The sequence below is a fragment of the Nuphar pumila genome, chromosome 15 (assembly GCF_984573655.1).
Source record: "Nuphar pumila chromosome 15, dmNupPumi1.hap1.1, whole genome shotgun sequence".
In the NCBI taxonomy this organism is placed as follows: Eukaryota; Viridiplantae; Streptophyta; class Magnoliopsida; order Nymphaeales; family Nymphaeaceae; genus Nuphar; species Nuphar pumila.
The window spans coordinates 27,028,082-27,045,498 of NC_143263.1; the positions used below are offsets into that span (position 1 = coordinate 27,028,082).

General features: G+C 40.2%; 1 protein-coding gene across 6 annotated transcripts in view; it reads left to right on the forward strand.

Annotated features, from left to right (window-relative positions):
- Positions 1-317: 317 nt before the first annotated feature.
- The window catches only part of LOC149814909 (uncharacterized), a 39,837-nt gene continuing 22,737 nt past the window's right edge, over positions 318-17,417 (forward strand). The window contains exons 1-5 of one of the 6 annotated variants that reach the window (XM_089989480.1): positions 318-556; positions 1,163-1,209; positions 2,032-2,061; positions 10,233-10,777; positions 10,883-11,984. In XM_089989480.1, coding sequence (XP_089845606.1) covers positions 1,165-1,209; positions 2,032-2,061; positions 10,233-10,777; positions 10,883-11,984 — 1,722 coding nt within the window. In that variant the 5' untranslated portion in view covers positions 318-556; positions 1,163-1,164. Of the gene's footprint in view, positions 557-1,162; positions 1,210-2,031; positions 2,062-5,417; positions 9,741-9,772; positions 10,074-10,232; positions 10,778-10,882; positions 11,985-17,417 lie in introns of those variants that run through there. The other 5 variants (XM_089989482.1, XM_089989483.1, XM_089989484.1 and 2 more) reach the window with 5 other exon arrangements.

Consider the following 17,417-nt stretch of genomic DNA (forward strand, 5'->3'; position numbering starts at 1 on the left):
CATTCATGAAGATCAAAGCCGTTCATTTTAAATCATTCTCATAAGGTTCATGAGAAACACAAACGACAAAAAAAAAAAAGGAGTGATGGGGGGCATCTAATGGGGTAGGGCCTGTCAGCTGTGGGAATAGGCCTCTCATACGTGTAGGATTTTGATGTGTTCATCTTGAGATCAACGGCATTCAGAAGTGCTGTGACAGAAATATGGTCAGAGCACTTCTTAAATTATTGCACTCTTTGAATGTGCCACTCCACCTAACTACCCTAATGGGGTACAGCCTGTCAGTTTTTGGAAGAAAGCATCCTCCACTTGCTCTGTCCAACGACCCTCATAAGCGCTCTCTACTTCCTCGCAATTTCATACAATATCATTGCACTGGATCTAAAACCTGAGTTGGTATCATCATCATCATCCCTCTCAATCTCACAGACCCTCTCCCCTGTATTCCACTTGCTTCCATTATTGTTGTTTGTGGATAGAAAGCGCGCCCTAAACTTGTAGCTGTTTCCTGGTGCATAATTAATCAAGTTTGTAGCAAGCAGATCTCTGGTGAACGGTAGTTTCTTTCATACTTGATCTATACATTGATTATATTCTGGAGTTGAAAATAAATCTTAATAAAGACCAATGTTGTTGAGGCGTGATCAGTATTTTTAGCAAAATTTGGTGGTTCTATCGACCGGGAATCAACTGCTAAACGGCGGATCCGTGCACATTATTTAGGCAGCACTAATCTAACTGTAGATCACAGAAACATAGGGTATTCAACAAAGAGAAGAGATTTTATAAGAGATACAATAGAGTTGCAGGGTCCTGTAAGACATTTCTATCTTTTCCTTGATGTGGGATTTCCCCTGCTTTACCCCTTACTTCCAAGCCCATGCATGATTATCTTGCCTGCTAGATCAGGTATTCTTAGATCCACTAAGATCAGTACTAACCACCTTCAAAATCACTGGCCAACCTATCCATTCACGATCCTTGTTTGGTGAAACATCCATCTTCCGAAAATCTTTTGAGGCACTTGAGATCCTGATCAGGGAGTTCCGGCTTCCTGGTTCTGCTTGGTCTGTTGGTTATCGTGTTATTTTGGGTTGCTGAGCTTCAATAAGTTGGATGCCATTTATGTGTTGAACCTTTTCTCTCTCTGTTTTGTTTACAGGTATGGGGAGGAAGAGGAGGAGGCTATCGTTTCGAGAGAGCAACCAGGTCAAAACCATGGTTTTTATTTATTTCTTTCTGGGCTAAAAGAGGAGGAAAGATAAAATGGTGATATTCATTAATTTAAAGAAAAGGGAGGCCCAAACTGACACTTTTTAAGCAATGGTGAACAAAAAATATCTTGAAAAACTTGGACTAAAACTGACACTTCTTAAGCAATTACGTGGGCAGTATCTTGAAAACTTGACTATTTATCTTCTGGTTTATATTGGATACTAATGAAAGTAACAAACTGTTGAGCTGAAAATCATAGGTTCATGCTGTATCGATTCAATCTGATCACATACATGCGTTCAGTGATTTTTTTTTTTGCTAGAGATGAAACCTTGGTTCGTGGTTTTTTTTTTGACATAAAAAATTAAAAATATCATTTTTTCAGTGATCAAATTTATGTAGATTGTGGCTGTTGATTTTTGAAATCCTTAAAAAACCCGGAAGCAGATCAGGTCATACTGAACATGAGCGTTTTTGCATTTAAAAAAGGTAAAAAGTCAAACAAAACCACGTGGCATTCATCCAAAATGCAAACAGACGGCCACGATGTCGGCATGAGCAAAGACGCTCATGTTTAGCATGACCTGATCTGCGGCGTAAAAACCCTGCTTGCATGGTACAACCTTATGCTTCACATCCCTAGGGTTCGATTACAAAAGAGAGAAAAATTTGAAAAGAATGTGATTTCTACTCGATAGTTCTGTACCTTTATCTTAAATATTTGAAACCTGAGACAAATGTAATTTTCCATATTCGGTGCGTATATGAAAATTATCTTCGTTTTGTTTATGATATTCTCTATAATTGGTTTTGTAGGGACTATACTTTCTGAGATTGCTGAAATGGGTGATAGTTTTGATGTTCAGTATCCAAAATTAACATATTTGCATTTCAGTTCTTCTAAAGTTACATTAAGAAAAAGTGATTTTGGTTCTGAAAACATTTTAGTAGATCGATTTATTGAATATTCATTTTCAGTGGTTCAATTTTAGTGTAATTGCAGTGTAGTGGTTCTGAAATTACTAACAGTGCCTGAATTTTTAAAATTAAGTTTATTACAATATTTTCATGATATGGTCATGATATCGATCGTTGTAAAGTCCTATGTCACATAGACACTTCACTTAGCATGCGTATCCCGTGTCTACACGATACTACATTTGAACATTTTATGGTGACACGACATGACAATTCCCTGGCACAGTCAAACCAGTTTCACACAGCTGTTAGCATGTATCATTAACTTTATCTATTTCCTTTTATGATCTTATTTGCTTGTTTTATATTCACTTGAATTCTTTTTCTTTTAAAATTTGTCATCAATTACATAACATCTCAATTTCACTTTACTTTCATTATTTGATGTTTCTAATTATAGTGATTTAGAATGGTTGTTTTATACATTCGCACACACATACATACATCTATGTGTGTACAGTTGCATCCTTGTATCCTAATTATTGATAATTATTGAATTGTACTGTGCGAATCTATATCGTGTACCGATCCCACATCCGTATCCATGTAACAGAGTTTTAGTCGCTTTTACTTTCATATTTTCTTTCTACATTTAAAATTTTTCGTCTTTCTTTTATTTCTTTTAGATTTTAAGATTTTTATAACTTATATATACATTTCAATAAAAAAATTATTATCTAAATATATTTCTTACTTATTTATGTTAATTTTTTTATTTTTAAAACTTTTTAGTGACAAGTTTTTCTGATTTTTTTTTTGAAATTTTTACCAATACAGATATTTGTGACTATGTGTTGGCACTAGATTAGGTATATCTTGATCATAGTCACAAATACCGGTCTCGACGATATCAGGGTGAGGAAAAATCTCGAATATTATCCCTTTTTGGATAAATAAATATCAGGCAAATCTCATGGGAAATTAAAAAAGTTGGAAAAATTAAGAAAAAGTAGATGTTAAGCAAAGAGGCAATAAAACATGAAGATAAATATAACTAAGAAAAGATATATGTTAAACAAAAAAGCAAGAAAACATTAGCATAACACATAAACATAAATTTTAGAGATTTTCCCAATATTATCAGGAGAAATTTATTTTCACAATATTTTTAAAATATCATGAGGTTTTGCCTGTAAAATCATTCCCAAGATGAAAATTGATAGTTGATCATATGACCTGAATAATCTTATTAGCTTTCCACAAAAATATTAATAAGAAAAATCAACGTATCTGTTAATCATTAAAAAAGCGATATATATATATATATATATATACATATATATATATATATATATATATATATATATATATATATATATATATATATATATATATATATATATATATATATATATATATATATATATATATATATATCACAACAATTTTATTATATGCATGTCTGTTTTTTCTCTTTGCCAAAGAAGAAGAAGAAACGGGAAAACCAGAGAGAGAGAGGGTTGGAGTTTTTTTATGCCCTCCTTAAGTGAAAAAAAATTGAAAAATATCTCAACTGCCCTTGCTGACTATGGACTAAACCCATTAGTTGGTGTCTTAGCAATTTTGGACCCTTTAAGTCCAGGGCCCTAAAACAGGTTTGGGTTTACAATCATCATATCCAGGATCGGACCCATTTTTCTAAATGGGTCCATATTTTGGACCCAACCCAAACCCATGGATCTAGTAAAACCGGGTTGAGTTGGGTATAATCGGTTTGGGACGTAAGGAGGTAAATGATGTATTCTGAATTCAACTTAAATCGTAGGATTTGGACTTGGATCAAGTTTTCTGTGTGATTGTACCGATCCTAACTCTTAATTTTTGTTACTGTCATTCCAAGCCCGTCTTGATTGGAGCCACTCACGTAAGGATAATGTACATATACACGACATCTAACATATGGAAAATTGAGGCCAATTGAGTTAAGATCTCTCCAAATCGTATTCACAAATATCAGTGGTGCGTTGATTGAGAAAAGCGATAAAATCTTTCATTGACAAGAAAATGATTTAAATACGAGAATTCAAAATATCACCAAATTTTATTTGCTTATTTGCGAAGATGGTTCATCTCCGCTTAAAAGGAGGAAATCATAATAAAATAAATTAATAGGGTAGAGGCTGTTCCCTTGCGACTTACAGTGTACAGTTGCGCTTAGAGTCTGTTTTGCTGTTGTTGAGTCTGATGTAAACTGTCCGGTTCAGGTGAATTAATACCCCGAAGGGGCAGCCCGTATACTTGAACTGTAATAGCCTGCGGGCAAAATTGTGAATTAAGTAAATGCGTTGAGCTTTCTTTTGTTCACCCTCGTTGTGATCGCTTCTTGTGATTGCAATTTCTCTCCCTCTATTCTCTCTTGCTCTCTGATTACAAGCTTCCGCGACCGGCAAACGAGCTGACGAGTAGGCTTGCGGCGGTAAGGAAGGACCGTCGCGCTACGTTGGCCCATTGAAGTAAATAGGCTAGTAACAAGTGGTACTAGAGCCCGTTCTCGTGCTGGGGAAGGGACTCCGGAGTCGGTGTTGACAGACACGCCGACAGGCTGCGATTTGTGAGTAAGACATCATAGCGCCTTATCAACACTTGCGCAACACCAAAGGCAAGGCAGTTGCCGAAGCTGAGGAGATGAGTTCACCTCAGGGCCAAGAAGAGTTGGTTGCAACTGTTAACAAGCTGGTGGAAGATGTGACTTCGCATGATGAAGCGATTTCATGCGCATGTGAATCATTCAATGGATTGAATGATGTGGTGGCGAGCCTGCAAGAGCAGGTGAACTTACTAATGGGGCAGGTCACTTCATTGACGACTACAGTGACCGATCTTGAGTTGAAGAACCGTACGTTGCAGCGGACGGTGACCCTAAATGGCGGAAATGGTGAGAGACCATCAAGGATTGATGTACCTAGACCCACAAAATTCAATGGTTCTCGCGACAGCAAGGCCATTGAGAACTTCTTGTTCCAAGTAGAAGACTACTTGGATATCCAGAATGTGACCCTCGAAGATCTGAGGGCTGCAGCGGCCTTACTTGATGGGGATGCTATCGCTTGGTGGAGGCGGAAGCGCAATGATATGGAGATGGGTCAATGTGTGATAGACACCTTTGATGACTTCAAAATAGAGTTGCGCAACTACTTCATGCCAAGAAATGCGCAGAGACAGGCTTACCGGATGGTTCATGAGCTCAAACACACTGGTTTGTTGCAAGACTATGTCAGAACATTCTAGAAGCTTATGCTGGAGATACCTAACATGCTAGAAAACGACATGCTCAACTGGTTCATTGTGGGACTTCAACCATGGGCACAGTCTGAAGTGGAAAGGAGCAACCCTCGTATTTTGAAATATGCATATGTGGCGGCAGAGCGCTTAGTTGACACTCAGCGCAAGCCTTTCACCCCATCAACCAAAGTTGGGAAGAAGCCTGACCACAGAGGCAAGAAGGATGAGCAACGCAATGACAAAGGTGAGGCATCGACACGCCATCAATCTGAAAAGAAACAGAACTTCACAAAGCATAACAACAACAACAAGGGTGCGGTTGTGACATGTTGGTTCTGCGGCGATAGACATATCGCTAGGCAGTGCTCAAAGCGCCTTGTAAAGGACGACGGGCAAGCCAATGCTGCACGGGAAGAATGCAACGATACTGAATGCAGTGACATGGAGACCATGCAACCAAGGATGAGGGTCATGCGATCGATTAACACAGCTAGAAGTTGTGCAGCTAAGAACATGCAGGTCAGTAAGAAACTTATGAACGTAGAAGTCATTATGAATGAAAAGTCTACTTCAGCAATGGTAGACTTGAGAACCACACACAACTTTGTCTCGCTGGAAAAGGCAGAGCGGTTGGGCTTGAAAACTGGGTCAAAGCAGAGGACTATCAAAACAGCAAACTCTGAGGCCAAGCCCATCCTTGGTGAAGCAAGAGATGTGGCTATTCAAGTGGGGAGTTGGGTCGGCAAAGTCAACTTCTCTGTGGTGCCCCTAGACGATTTCAAGGTGATTCTGGGTATGGAGTTTCTGCGAAGCCAGAATGTTATGATGCTTTCAAAGTTTAACACGTTGACGATCATGGGGTCAGACCTGTCACACACTATGCAGTGCCTTACACAGAAAGACAAGTCTTTCGTGTTATCGGCAATGCAACTGAAGAAGGGTGTCAAGCATGGGGAGCAAACATTCTTAGTTGTAGTGCGTGCGGATGAAGGGAAGGTAGGAGCAGCAGTGCCGCTGACCCTAGCCCTACTACTGGAGGAGTTTCGGGGGGTGATGCCCCGGGAATTGCCAAAGCGTCTTTCGCGAAGACGCGAGGTCGACCACAAGATTGAGTTGACCCCGGGAGCGAAGCCTCCTGCAATGGTTCCATACCGTATGGGGCCAGTTGAGCAGAAGGAGCTGCGCAGGCAACTAGACGAGATGTTGGACGCAGGCATTGTTCGTCCATCAAAAGCCCCATTTAGTGCCCCGGTCCTTTTTCAGATGAAACATGATGACTCTAAACAATTATGTGTGGATTACCGTGCCTTGAACAAGGTCACAGTGAAGAACAAGTACCCATTGCCATTGATAGCGGACTTGTTCGATCAGCTAGGCAGTGCCCGTATCTTTTCGAAGCTAGATCTGCGATCAGGTTATTGGCAGGTGAGGATTGCCGAAGGTGATGAGCCGAAAACAACTTGCGTCACCCACTATGGTGCTTACGAATTTTTAGTAATGCCATTCGGGTTGACAAATGCTCCAGCTACGTTCATGACTTTAATGAACCAGATCTTCTACCCTTACTTAGACAAGTTTGTGGTAGTCTACCTGAATGATATCATGATCTACAACAACAACATGAAGAGCACTTGCGAACAGTGTTTCAGGTGCTGAAGGAGAATGACCTCTGTGTCAAACGAGAGAAGTGTCTCTCCGAGCAGGAGGAGATCAGCTTCCTTGGCCACGTTGTGGGGCGTGGTGTGCTGCGTATGGATGGGCAAAAGATAAGGGCCATCCAGGAATGGGTTCCGCCAAGCAAAGTGCCAGAATTACGGTCATTTCTCGGTTTGGCAAACTATTATCGGCGTTTCATTGAAGGTTATTCCCTCATTGTTGCGCCCCTCACAGATTTGTTAAAGAAGAATCGGGTATGGCTCTGGACAAGAGCGTGCCAAGATGCCTTCGATGGCTTGAAGAAAGCCTTAGTGAGGGAGCCAGTGTTGCGACTGCCTGATCATTCGACACCCTTTGAAGTCCACACTGATGCCTCAGACTTTGCCATTGGCGGAGTTATTATGCAAGATGGTCATCCGATCGCATATGAGAGTCGCAAGCTGAAGGATGCAGAGAGGCGTTACACAGTGCACGAATGTGAGATGACCGCTATTGTGTATTGCCTCAGGACTTGGCGGCACTACCTTTTGGGTGCCGAGTTCGTCGTCAAGATGGACAATGTGGCCACGAGCTATTTTTAGACACAAAAGAAGTTGACGCCTAAACAAGCTCGATGACAGATGTTTTTGGCTGAGTTCGACTTTGCCTTGGATTACAAGGTTGGAAAGACCAATGTTGTGGCAGATGCCCTGAGCCGTAGGGCTGAATTGGCAGCTGCACCCGCGGAGTCTTTTAAAGTGCATTTGGAGGGTGCATTGCTGAGCCGCATCCGCGAGGGTACGCAACAGGATCCGACCGCACAACACCTTGTTTCTCTGGCGCAGGCAGGGAAGACTCAACGATTTTGGCTACAGGATGGACTCCTCGTTACAAAAGGGGGACACATCTTTGTACCACGGTGGGGAAGCCTTCGTTGAGAGCTACTCAAGGAGTGCCATGATACACTATGGGCCGACCATCCTGGTCAGGAGCGGACCTTAGCACTCCTTGAGCGCGGCTACTATTGGCCGCAGATGAGAGACGACGTTGAGGGGTATGTGCGGACATGCCTCATCTGCCAGCAAGATAAGGGGACAAACCAAAAGGCTGCCGGTCTCCTTGAGCCTCTACCAATTCCAGAACGTCCTTGGGATAGCATCTCCATGAACTTTATTGTTAGTCTGCCGAAGGTAGAGGACCTCAGTTCTATTTTTGTTGTGGTGAATCGTTTCTCAAAGTATGCCACCTTCATCCTAGCTTCCAAGGAGTGCCCTGCAGAGAAGACTGCAAAGTTGTTCGTAAAGCATGTGGTGAAGCACTAGGGCATACCAAAGAGCATTGTGAGTGATCGCGATGCTCGCTTTACGAGCAAGTTCTGGCGTGAAGTATTTCGGCTACTTGGCTCTGAGTTGCTGTTTTCAACAAGCTTCCATCCGCAGACAGATGGGCAGACAGAGCGTATCAACGAGATACTAGAGCAGTACCTTAGGCACTTTGTTAGTGCCAATCAGAAAAATTGGGTGAAGCTCCTTGATGTGACACAGTTTTCTTATAATCTGCAGAAGAGCGAGTCTTCAGGCCACAGTCCGTTCGAGATAGCCACGGGGCAGCAGCCACTGACCCCGCACACTCTTGCCACACAGGGAAAGGGAAGGCCATCATTCGCCTATCAGTTTATTCTCGACTGGCACAGGCAAAATGAGTTAGCGAAGGCATTCTTACACAAAGCGGCAAAGAGAACGAAGAAGTGGGCGGACAAACACCGTCGGCCCGCAGGGTTCCAAGTTGGGGACCAAGTGTCGGTGAAGTTATATCCTGGTCGCACAGGCATCTTCCGTGGGCGGCACCGCGGACTACTCAGAAAGTATGAGGGACCCTTCACCATCACAAAGAAGGTGGACAAGCTGGCATACAAGTTGGAGTTGCCCCCAGACTTCAAGGTGTACCCGGTGTTCCATGTGTGCAACCTCAAGCAGTTTCATCCATATGATGGAGACCCGAAACACAGCGTGCCACAACGCTCTCCCATCATGCAGAGGGCCCCAGCAGCACAACGGGCCGAGAAGCACCTCAGTCAGATCCTTCACCACAAGGTCAACTACTTGGGACAAGCGAAGAAATACTTGGTGTAGTGGGAGGAAACAACAGAACCAACATGGGAGCCTGCATTTCGAATGAACAACCGCTATTCGGCTGAAGTTAGGGCTTACCACAAAACAGATGGCGCCGAGGACGGCGCATGATTTGAAGGGGGGAGCATGTTCCCTTGCGACTTACAGTGTACAGTTGCGCTTAGAGTCTGTTTTGCTTTAGTTGAGTCTGATGTAAGCTGCCCGGTTCAGGTGAATCAATACCCCGAAGGGGCAGCCCGTATACTTGAACTGTATTAGCCTGCGGGCAAAATTGTGAATGAAGTAAATGCGTTGAGCTTTCTTTTGTTCACCCTCGTTGTGATCGCTTCTTGTAATTGCAATTTCTCTCCCTCTATTCTCTCTTGCTCTCTTGCACTCTGATTACAAGCTTCCGCGACCGGCAAACGAGCTGACGAGTAGGCTTGCGGCGGTAAGGAAAGACCGTCGCGTCGCGCTGGCCTATTGAAGGAAATAGGCCCGTGACAGAGGCTGTTTACGTCTCAATTCATGTAGGGCTCAAAATATCCCGAGACATCCCCCTTGCCGAGAATGAGATTTGTGAGTATGGTCCAAATCTGGCTCAGCTATGAAGGTCATCCCCTTCTAGTCATTGTGTAAGTTACGTTTAGAAGGTGTTGATTAATTAATTTATAGGGTTCGTGGTATGCTCTTTCAAGAAAACTTTTTTCACAAGCGACACTGCTGTCAATTAAATGTATACTCGACCACTTCACCCAACTGAAGCCAAGTAACTTGATATCCAAAGGGTAGCAAGTGAATGGTTACCCATCTTAATTGGATTGAGGGGGGCAGGTTCCAGTCTCTACATGTGATTAGGGAGTAAGTGTATGTGGTGCACCATATCATTTATCCTCTCCTTTCTTGGTGGGTGTAAGTGCCATTTTACAAACTTCTAAGACAGTTCATTTCCTCCAATCCTTTTGTCAACCAATGAATAGTCAACCATCTATAGGATAGAGTGAGTGATAATAGGAATAGTTCATCCCTTGAGTAAGCTACTAAACGTTTTCAGTTGCTTTGTTTTAACAGGAAAATACTGTGGCTCTGCTTGAGGAAACAAGGGAGAAGAGGAAGATGGATGAGCCAGGGCCATCAACTGTGCCATCAAAGCATGGTCCTTTTGACGTATTTTTAAGCTTTAGGGGAAAAGACACCCGCAAAGGCTTCACGGGTCATCTTCACCAAGCACTAGAACAACGTGGTCTATCTGCCTTCATCGACAGTGAAGATTTGAAAAAGGGTCAGAGAATTGAAGAGCTGTTGGAATATATCGAGGGATCCAAGATTTTTATACCCATTTTCTCAGAGAATTACGCAGATTCTAAATGGTGCCTTAAGGAGATCTCGAAGATGGTGGAGATCAACAACGAGGAGGGGCAAGGGAGGCCAATAATTCCTGTATTCTTTGATGTTTATCCTTCTGATGTAGGGAATCAGAGGGGAACATTTAAAGTTGCTTTCGAAAAACACGAAAGAAATAAAAATTTGGATAAGGAAAAGGTGAATGAGTGGAAGCGCGCCTTGAGAATAGCAGGTGATATTTCTGGGCATTTTCTCCCTGAGATAGATAATGGGTAACATCTCTCTCTCTCTCTCTCTCTCACACACACACACACACACACACATAAACGTGTTGTTTTCATGAATTATAATAATGCTTTTGTTTTTGGTTATTGCAGGAACGAGGCAAAACTAATCAAGCTTATAGCTAAAGATGTTTCTACTATATTGAGCAAGGTCCCGTTTGACATACAACCCATTGGGATAGATTCTTCCATAAATGTTGTGAAGCAAATGTTGGAGACAGAAACAAGTAGTGTTTGCATGATTGGAATATGTGGGCTGGGCGGGATCGGGAAGACCACAATTGCAATGGCCATCTATAATGAACTCTCTCCTAAATTTGAACGCAATTGTTGGTTCCTCTCAGATGTCAGGGAAAATGCAAAGAACCATGGGCTTCCCTCTTTACAAGCGAATCTCATTACTGACGTACAAATAAACAAAGTTGAACAAGGAATTAGTTTGATCAAACAAAGAATGCGATCCAAGAAAGTTCTTTTGATTATTGATGATGTGGACGACATAACGCAACTTCAGGCGTTTACAGCGGACCGAAAGGATCGAAAGCAAAAACAATGGTTCGGTGCAGGAAGTAAGATTGTTGTCACAACAAGGGATGAGGATGTACTCGTAAAGTATGGATTGAAAAAGGAAGAAATTTATCTCCCTCAGGAACTGGACGATGTGCAGTCACTTCAGCTATTCAGTCGCCATGCATTTGCGAGTAACCAACCGATAGCGGAATTTGACGAGCTAGCTAAGAAAGTTGTGAAACTAACTGGGGGCCTACCGCTAGCCCTTGAAGTACTAGGATCATCCTTTTTTGATACAAGAGATAGAAAAGAATGGCAAGAAAAGTTGGACCAATTGAAACTAGTTCCAAATAAAGATATTCTTGCAAGGCTGAAAATAAGTTACGAAGCACTAGATGTATGGGAGAAGTGCATATTTTTAGACATAGCATGTTTTTTTATTGGAGAAAAGATAGAATATCCGAAATATATATGGGAGGATTGCCGTTATTTTCCAGCCATCACACTGAAAGTTCTTGAACGCAAATGTCTTATTAAAATCGATAAGTTTGATCGGTTTATAATGCATGACCAAGTTCGAGACATGGGAAGGGCGATAGTTCAAGAAGAAGAGAAATTGAATCCTCAGGCCAGCAGCAGGCTCTGGGACAGGGATGAAATATTGAACGTGTTGGAGGACACACAGGTATTATCCAAACTTGTTTCTGTCATTTGTTTTTGTAGAATTAGACACTGCCCTTTGACATGAGAGTGATTATAACCTAATTAAACTGATTTTATCAGTCAAAAACTTGCTTCAAATGGTGGAGTCTGCATATGACTTCACTTGGGGTTGTCATACAATTCCTGTTTACTTGAGTGCTTCAAGTGTTACAAGACTTCAAAAACACTCATTAATGTCCCATGAATGGACTGACGAGAGAGGTCATGTTAGTTCGGACAAGCTCTAGAAAGCTAGATTATAATATGAGCTAGTCTTTTAGATTATTGGATTCATCAAGGGTATGATATCTAAACGAGTAAGAAATTTCTATTAATTTTGGAAAATATTGATCAGAACTAAGCACAAGTGACTTAAATTGGAGAGTACGATGCGGATTCGCTTGGTACGGTTCATAATTTTCAAAAATTAAGATACCGGAACACGATTGTAAATATATTATATATTTATATATAATAAAATATATATTATCTATTAAAAAATTCAAAACAATATATTTATAAGCATTTTTGTCGTGTCGAACACCATGTCATGCATGTCAGATGCTGTGTCATAGGTTTCGAACACCATGCCATGCGCGTCAGGCACTGTGTCAGACACAATATTACATGTGTCTTGCACATGTCGCGGCCTGCATCCGAATCCTTGTCATACCGTACCGACACGGGATTCCGCCCTTAAGGGGTATGTCCCTGTGAGAGAGGTTGAGAAGATTCGTCGACTTTATGCATTTCTTGGAATCTTGTATATGATAATTGAGCTTTCAAGCATTTAGCCACGCCTCAGAATGAGTACTAGGCCCCACCCCACTAGGCCAACCCCCTTGGGGGCTTAAGGCATTTAGCTATGCTCAGGAATGAGTCTTAGGCCCAAAACTCAAGGGATAGGTTAGGCTGAAGGACCCATAGACTGACTATTATGGTAATTTCTAATTTCCAAAATTTACCTAGGAACCAATATCTGATGACTCTCAACAGCTGTCCTGGAGTTTCCAAGCTTCTGGCTTGATGATAGATTTGAAAGAACTTTAAACAATATGACAAACTCGACTTTTCTCTCTTGTACACCGAGAGAGTCGAGTAATCTATTTATAATCATATAGATACATTTCGGATAACACAGAATTACAATCAATATGAGACAACTGAAAAACAAGAATTAGCGTTTTTGGTGAAAATGATAATATCGGATTATCATTTTTAATAGTTCTAATAAAAAATGATAATGTGCGGATGTTTGACGGACTCTTCAGTGTTCCGGTGTATTCTGAATACGTGAAACCTCATTTGGTTTATCTGAAGGGAGTTCACAGCTTCTTGAGAGTCCACGGTTACTTGTGGAAGAGAGTTTGCAACTTCTTAAGAGTCCACGGTTACTTGTGTAAACCGCATTCTTATCAAGATTTTGATCGTCATTTATATCGACTCTAATAAGAAAGTATATATTTCTTCGAGTCCGAGGCCGCAACACAATTTTTCCGAGAAAGTGAGCAAATTCACTAGTCTCTTGAAATTTCCCTCCACCATCATTGCTTGGGCCTCACAGGCAGGATATGTCCCAATGATGAAGGAACGTACTAAAAAGTGTGGAATCACATTGCACCTAATCCTCCATCAAGAGATTATGCTTCAATATGTTGCTGCCAGACTATGATGTTGGATTTTAAATCTACCGAAATAACCAAAAGGATCGGTTTACATGTTCTCGTTAAATCGTTGAAATAAAAAACTGAAACATAACTTGATGCAGAAGCGTACCTGAATCCATAAGCACTCTGTTAGATCGTTGACATGTATGAGCTTTCAGAACCTGTATATCTGAGTATTTTCCTTTCTCTAAAACTTATGAGAGGGGCTGAATTTTTTGATGGTTATGGGAAGCCTCAAAGAGAGAGTTATTATATAAGGTTTGAGGACCATAACCTAACATGTATCCTTTTAGGAGTCTGTCTCCAATTCAACCCATTACAAAACTGTAGACAAAACATGTCTTTCCACATGCTGTACCATACCATATGAGATATCATAGGGCCCAACCAAATTAGATCACATAAACTGGGCCTGAACCTAAGATAGTCTTACAATGTGTGGTTCAACATATGTAGGCCTACATGATTTTTCTAACAATCTCTTACTTGGGACACATACATAACCTTATAATCAGACATTATAACCTTATGAGCTCAAATTCATTGTCATATCAGTTGATATCTCTACCAATCTGGTATATTAATCGTGTCAACTAGGGGTGGCAAAACCTGACACGACCCGCCAACCCGCCTCTTAGGCGGGTTCGGGTTTGAAAAAAACAAACCCGTTTAATAAACGGGCCGGGTTCATGTTAGGGTTATGCCAACCTGCCAACCCGGCTGACCCGTTTAATAAACGGGTTAGGCGGGTGGGTCAACCCGCCAACCCGACCCACCAACCCGACCCGTGAACCTGAGAACCCGTTTACCCGACCCAACCCATTTATTAAATGACTTGGCGGGTCGTGTCGGGTTACCCGTTTATTAAACGGGCCGGGTTCATGTTTGCCACAACCGACCCGTTTAATAAACGGGTCAGGTTCGGGTTGAGGTATGCTGACCCGCCAACCCAACACGATTGCCACCCCTAGTGTCAACATGGAACCAAAATGGTCTTAATTACAAATAACGTAATTGGACCCATCAATGATAACGTATATTGGCATAACCAAATGACATGAATCAAGTATGGATGTAAAGCATGTAAATTACATGCAATGTGATCAAACATGCTTATTTCAAACTAGTTCAACCTGAAAACTTTAGTGAGATCACAACATAATGAGTACAAAATAAAATTGAAACTTTAACTTTATACCAAAATGATAAAAGAAACTTTATTATATCATAGAACATCTAAATACAAACTCTTACTAAACCATGATATCATAAAATTATAAAACACCTATTTGAGCAGTATGCTCGTTAAAGACTTTGGGTGACAAACCTTTACTAAGCCGATCAACAATCATGGGGTTTGTACCAATATGTTATATCGATATCTGACTATTTTGCATTCTTTCTTTAATAACAAGGAACTTAATGTTAATATGCTTTAACTTTGATGAGATGTTATTGTTATTGGAATATAACACTGCTGAATTATTGTCACAAAATAACTTTAGTGGTCTCTCAACATTATCCAAAATTTGTAGTCCTATGACAAAATTATATAGTCATATCACATGGTTAGATGCCTCATAAAAAGCTACGAATTCTGTTGCTATAGTGAAAGAAGCAATGAGCATCTACTTGACAGTCCTCTAGAGGCCAATAGAAAAACATAACCTGATGTGGATCTATGACTGTCTTGGCATACCACAAAATCAGAATCAGAATACAGACTTTCTGTATGTGAGCATGTAACTTTTTGTTCTCTGTAAATATCACATAACCCATTTGGCTGCTTTTCAATGATCCATACCTGGGTTACTAATATATCTGCCTAACATTTCAATAATGTATGCTAAGTCCAAACGCGTACATACTTGAGTATACATAAGACTCTCCACAACAGATGCATAGAGAATTTGTTTCATAATCTTAATTTTAGACTGGTGTTTGGGCACTGGGCGAGACTAAACTTGTCTCCCTTAGCAACAAGAGTATCTCTAGGTTTGCAATCCTTTATGCCATACCTTTTGAGAATCCTTTCGATATAACTCTTTTGCGATAATCCGAGAATAGCCCGAGAAGAGACTTGATGCAATCCTTCATGCCATAACTTTGTTTGACTTGATGAAAGTTGATTGGATCATCTTTCCTTAAGCGAGTATCACCCTGATGTTCTTATAAAAAGATAATATAATAATCTAAAATTATCCTTCTTCTCTCTCTAATGGATTTCCTTAATGACAATAGTTTTGGAGGTGTTTCTTGAGGTTGTTGAATTTGAAATTCAGGAGTAAAATATTGATTTTGGATAGGGAGAACTAAAGCATTGCCTTGATCCAGATTTGTGGGGACAATATCATGAATAAAAATCGGATCATTGACAATCGCAATTGTAAGAAGAGAAAGAAACTCTTCTTTAAAAGTAATGTCTTTTACTTTATCACTCTCCCAAACTCAACACCTTCAAAGAAACAAGCATTTTTCGTTTCAAAAAAAGACTTATTCACATGGTCATAAAACTTATATCCCATGAATCTTTCAGAATACTCAACAAAACATCAACTAACCATTCTGGAATCCAGTTTATTTTCATATGGCCAATAAGGCCTAGCCTCAACTGGACATTCCCATATATGAAAGTGTTTCATAATAGGATTTTTGCCTGTTCACAATTCATATGGGGTTTTGGTTACTGCTTTAGAGGGTACCCTATTCAAAACATAGGTTGCAGTCTTTAATGCTTCTTCCCAGAAAGATTCTGGTAAAGTAGAATGAGAAATTATACTCTTTATCATATCCTTAAGAGTCTTGTTTCGTCTCTTAACTACACCATTCATGCTAGGAGTGCCTGACATGGTATACCGAGGGACGATCCCACATTCCTCTAGGAATTTAGTAAAGAGTCCTAGATGTTGTTCACCTGATCCATCATATCTACTATATTACTCACCACCATGGTCAGATCTGACGACCTTAATTCTTTTGTCAAGTTGGTTTTTAACTTCGGTTTTAAACGATTTGAACATATCGAAGGACTGAGACTTTTCATGAATTAAATATAGGTACCTAAAACAAGAATAGTCATCTATAAACGTAATAAAATATTGTTGATCATTTCAAGAAGCCGTAGTGAAGGGTCTACAAATATCTGTATGGATTAGTTTTAAGATGTTTGTTTTTCTTTCAATACCAAATTTTCTTATATTTGTTCATTTTTCTTTTATATAATCAACACAAACCTTAAAGTCAGTGAAATCAGGAGAATAAAAAATTTTACTCAATATAAGTCTTTCAATTCTTTGGTTAGAAATGACCTAAGTGCTTATGTCATAATAAAGCAGAATTCTCATTTGTTAATTTTTGTTTTGTGCCACAAGAATTTAAATGCAAGGTTTCATTAAATGAGGCAATAGTATCAAGCAAACAAAGGTTATCAACCGTAGATAAAGAATCAGTACCAATAAGATTTAAATTAAGAAACAATTTAAATTCATTATTTCTAAATAAACAAGAATAACCATATTTGTCTAAAATGAAAATAAAAACCAAATTCTACTTAAAAGATGATACAATAAATATTTTTTTCAAATCTAAATAATTTTTAATCTTTAACAACAACTTAAATATCCCTATTGCCTCAACTTTAACTATTTTGTCATCGCCCATATAGATGAATCTTTCAGCATCAATTGGCGGTCGAAAACTTAGGCAACCATGCATAAACACCCTTATGTGAGTGATAGTACTAGAATCTG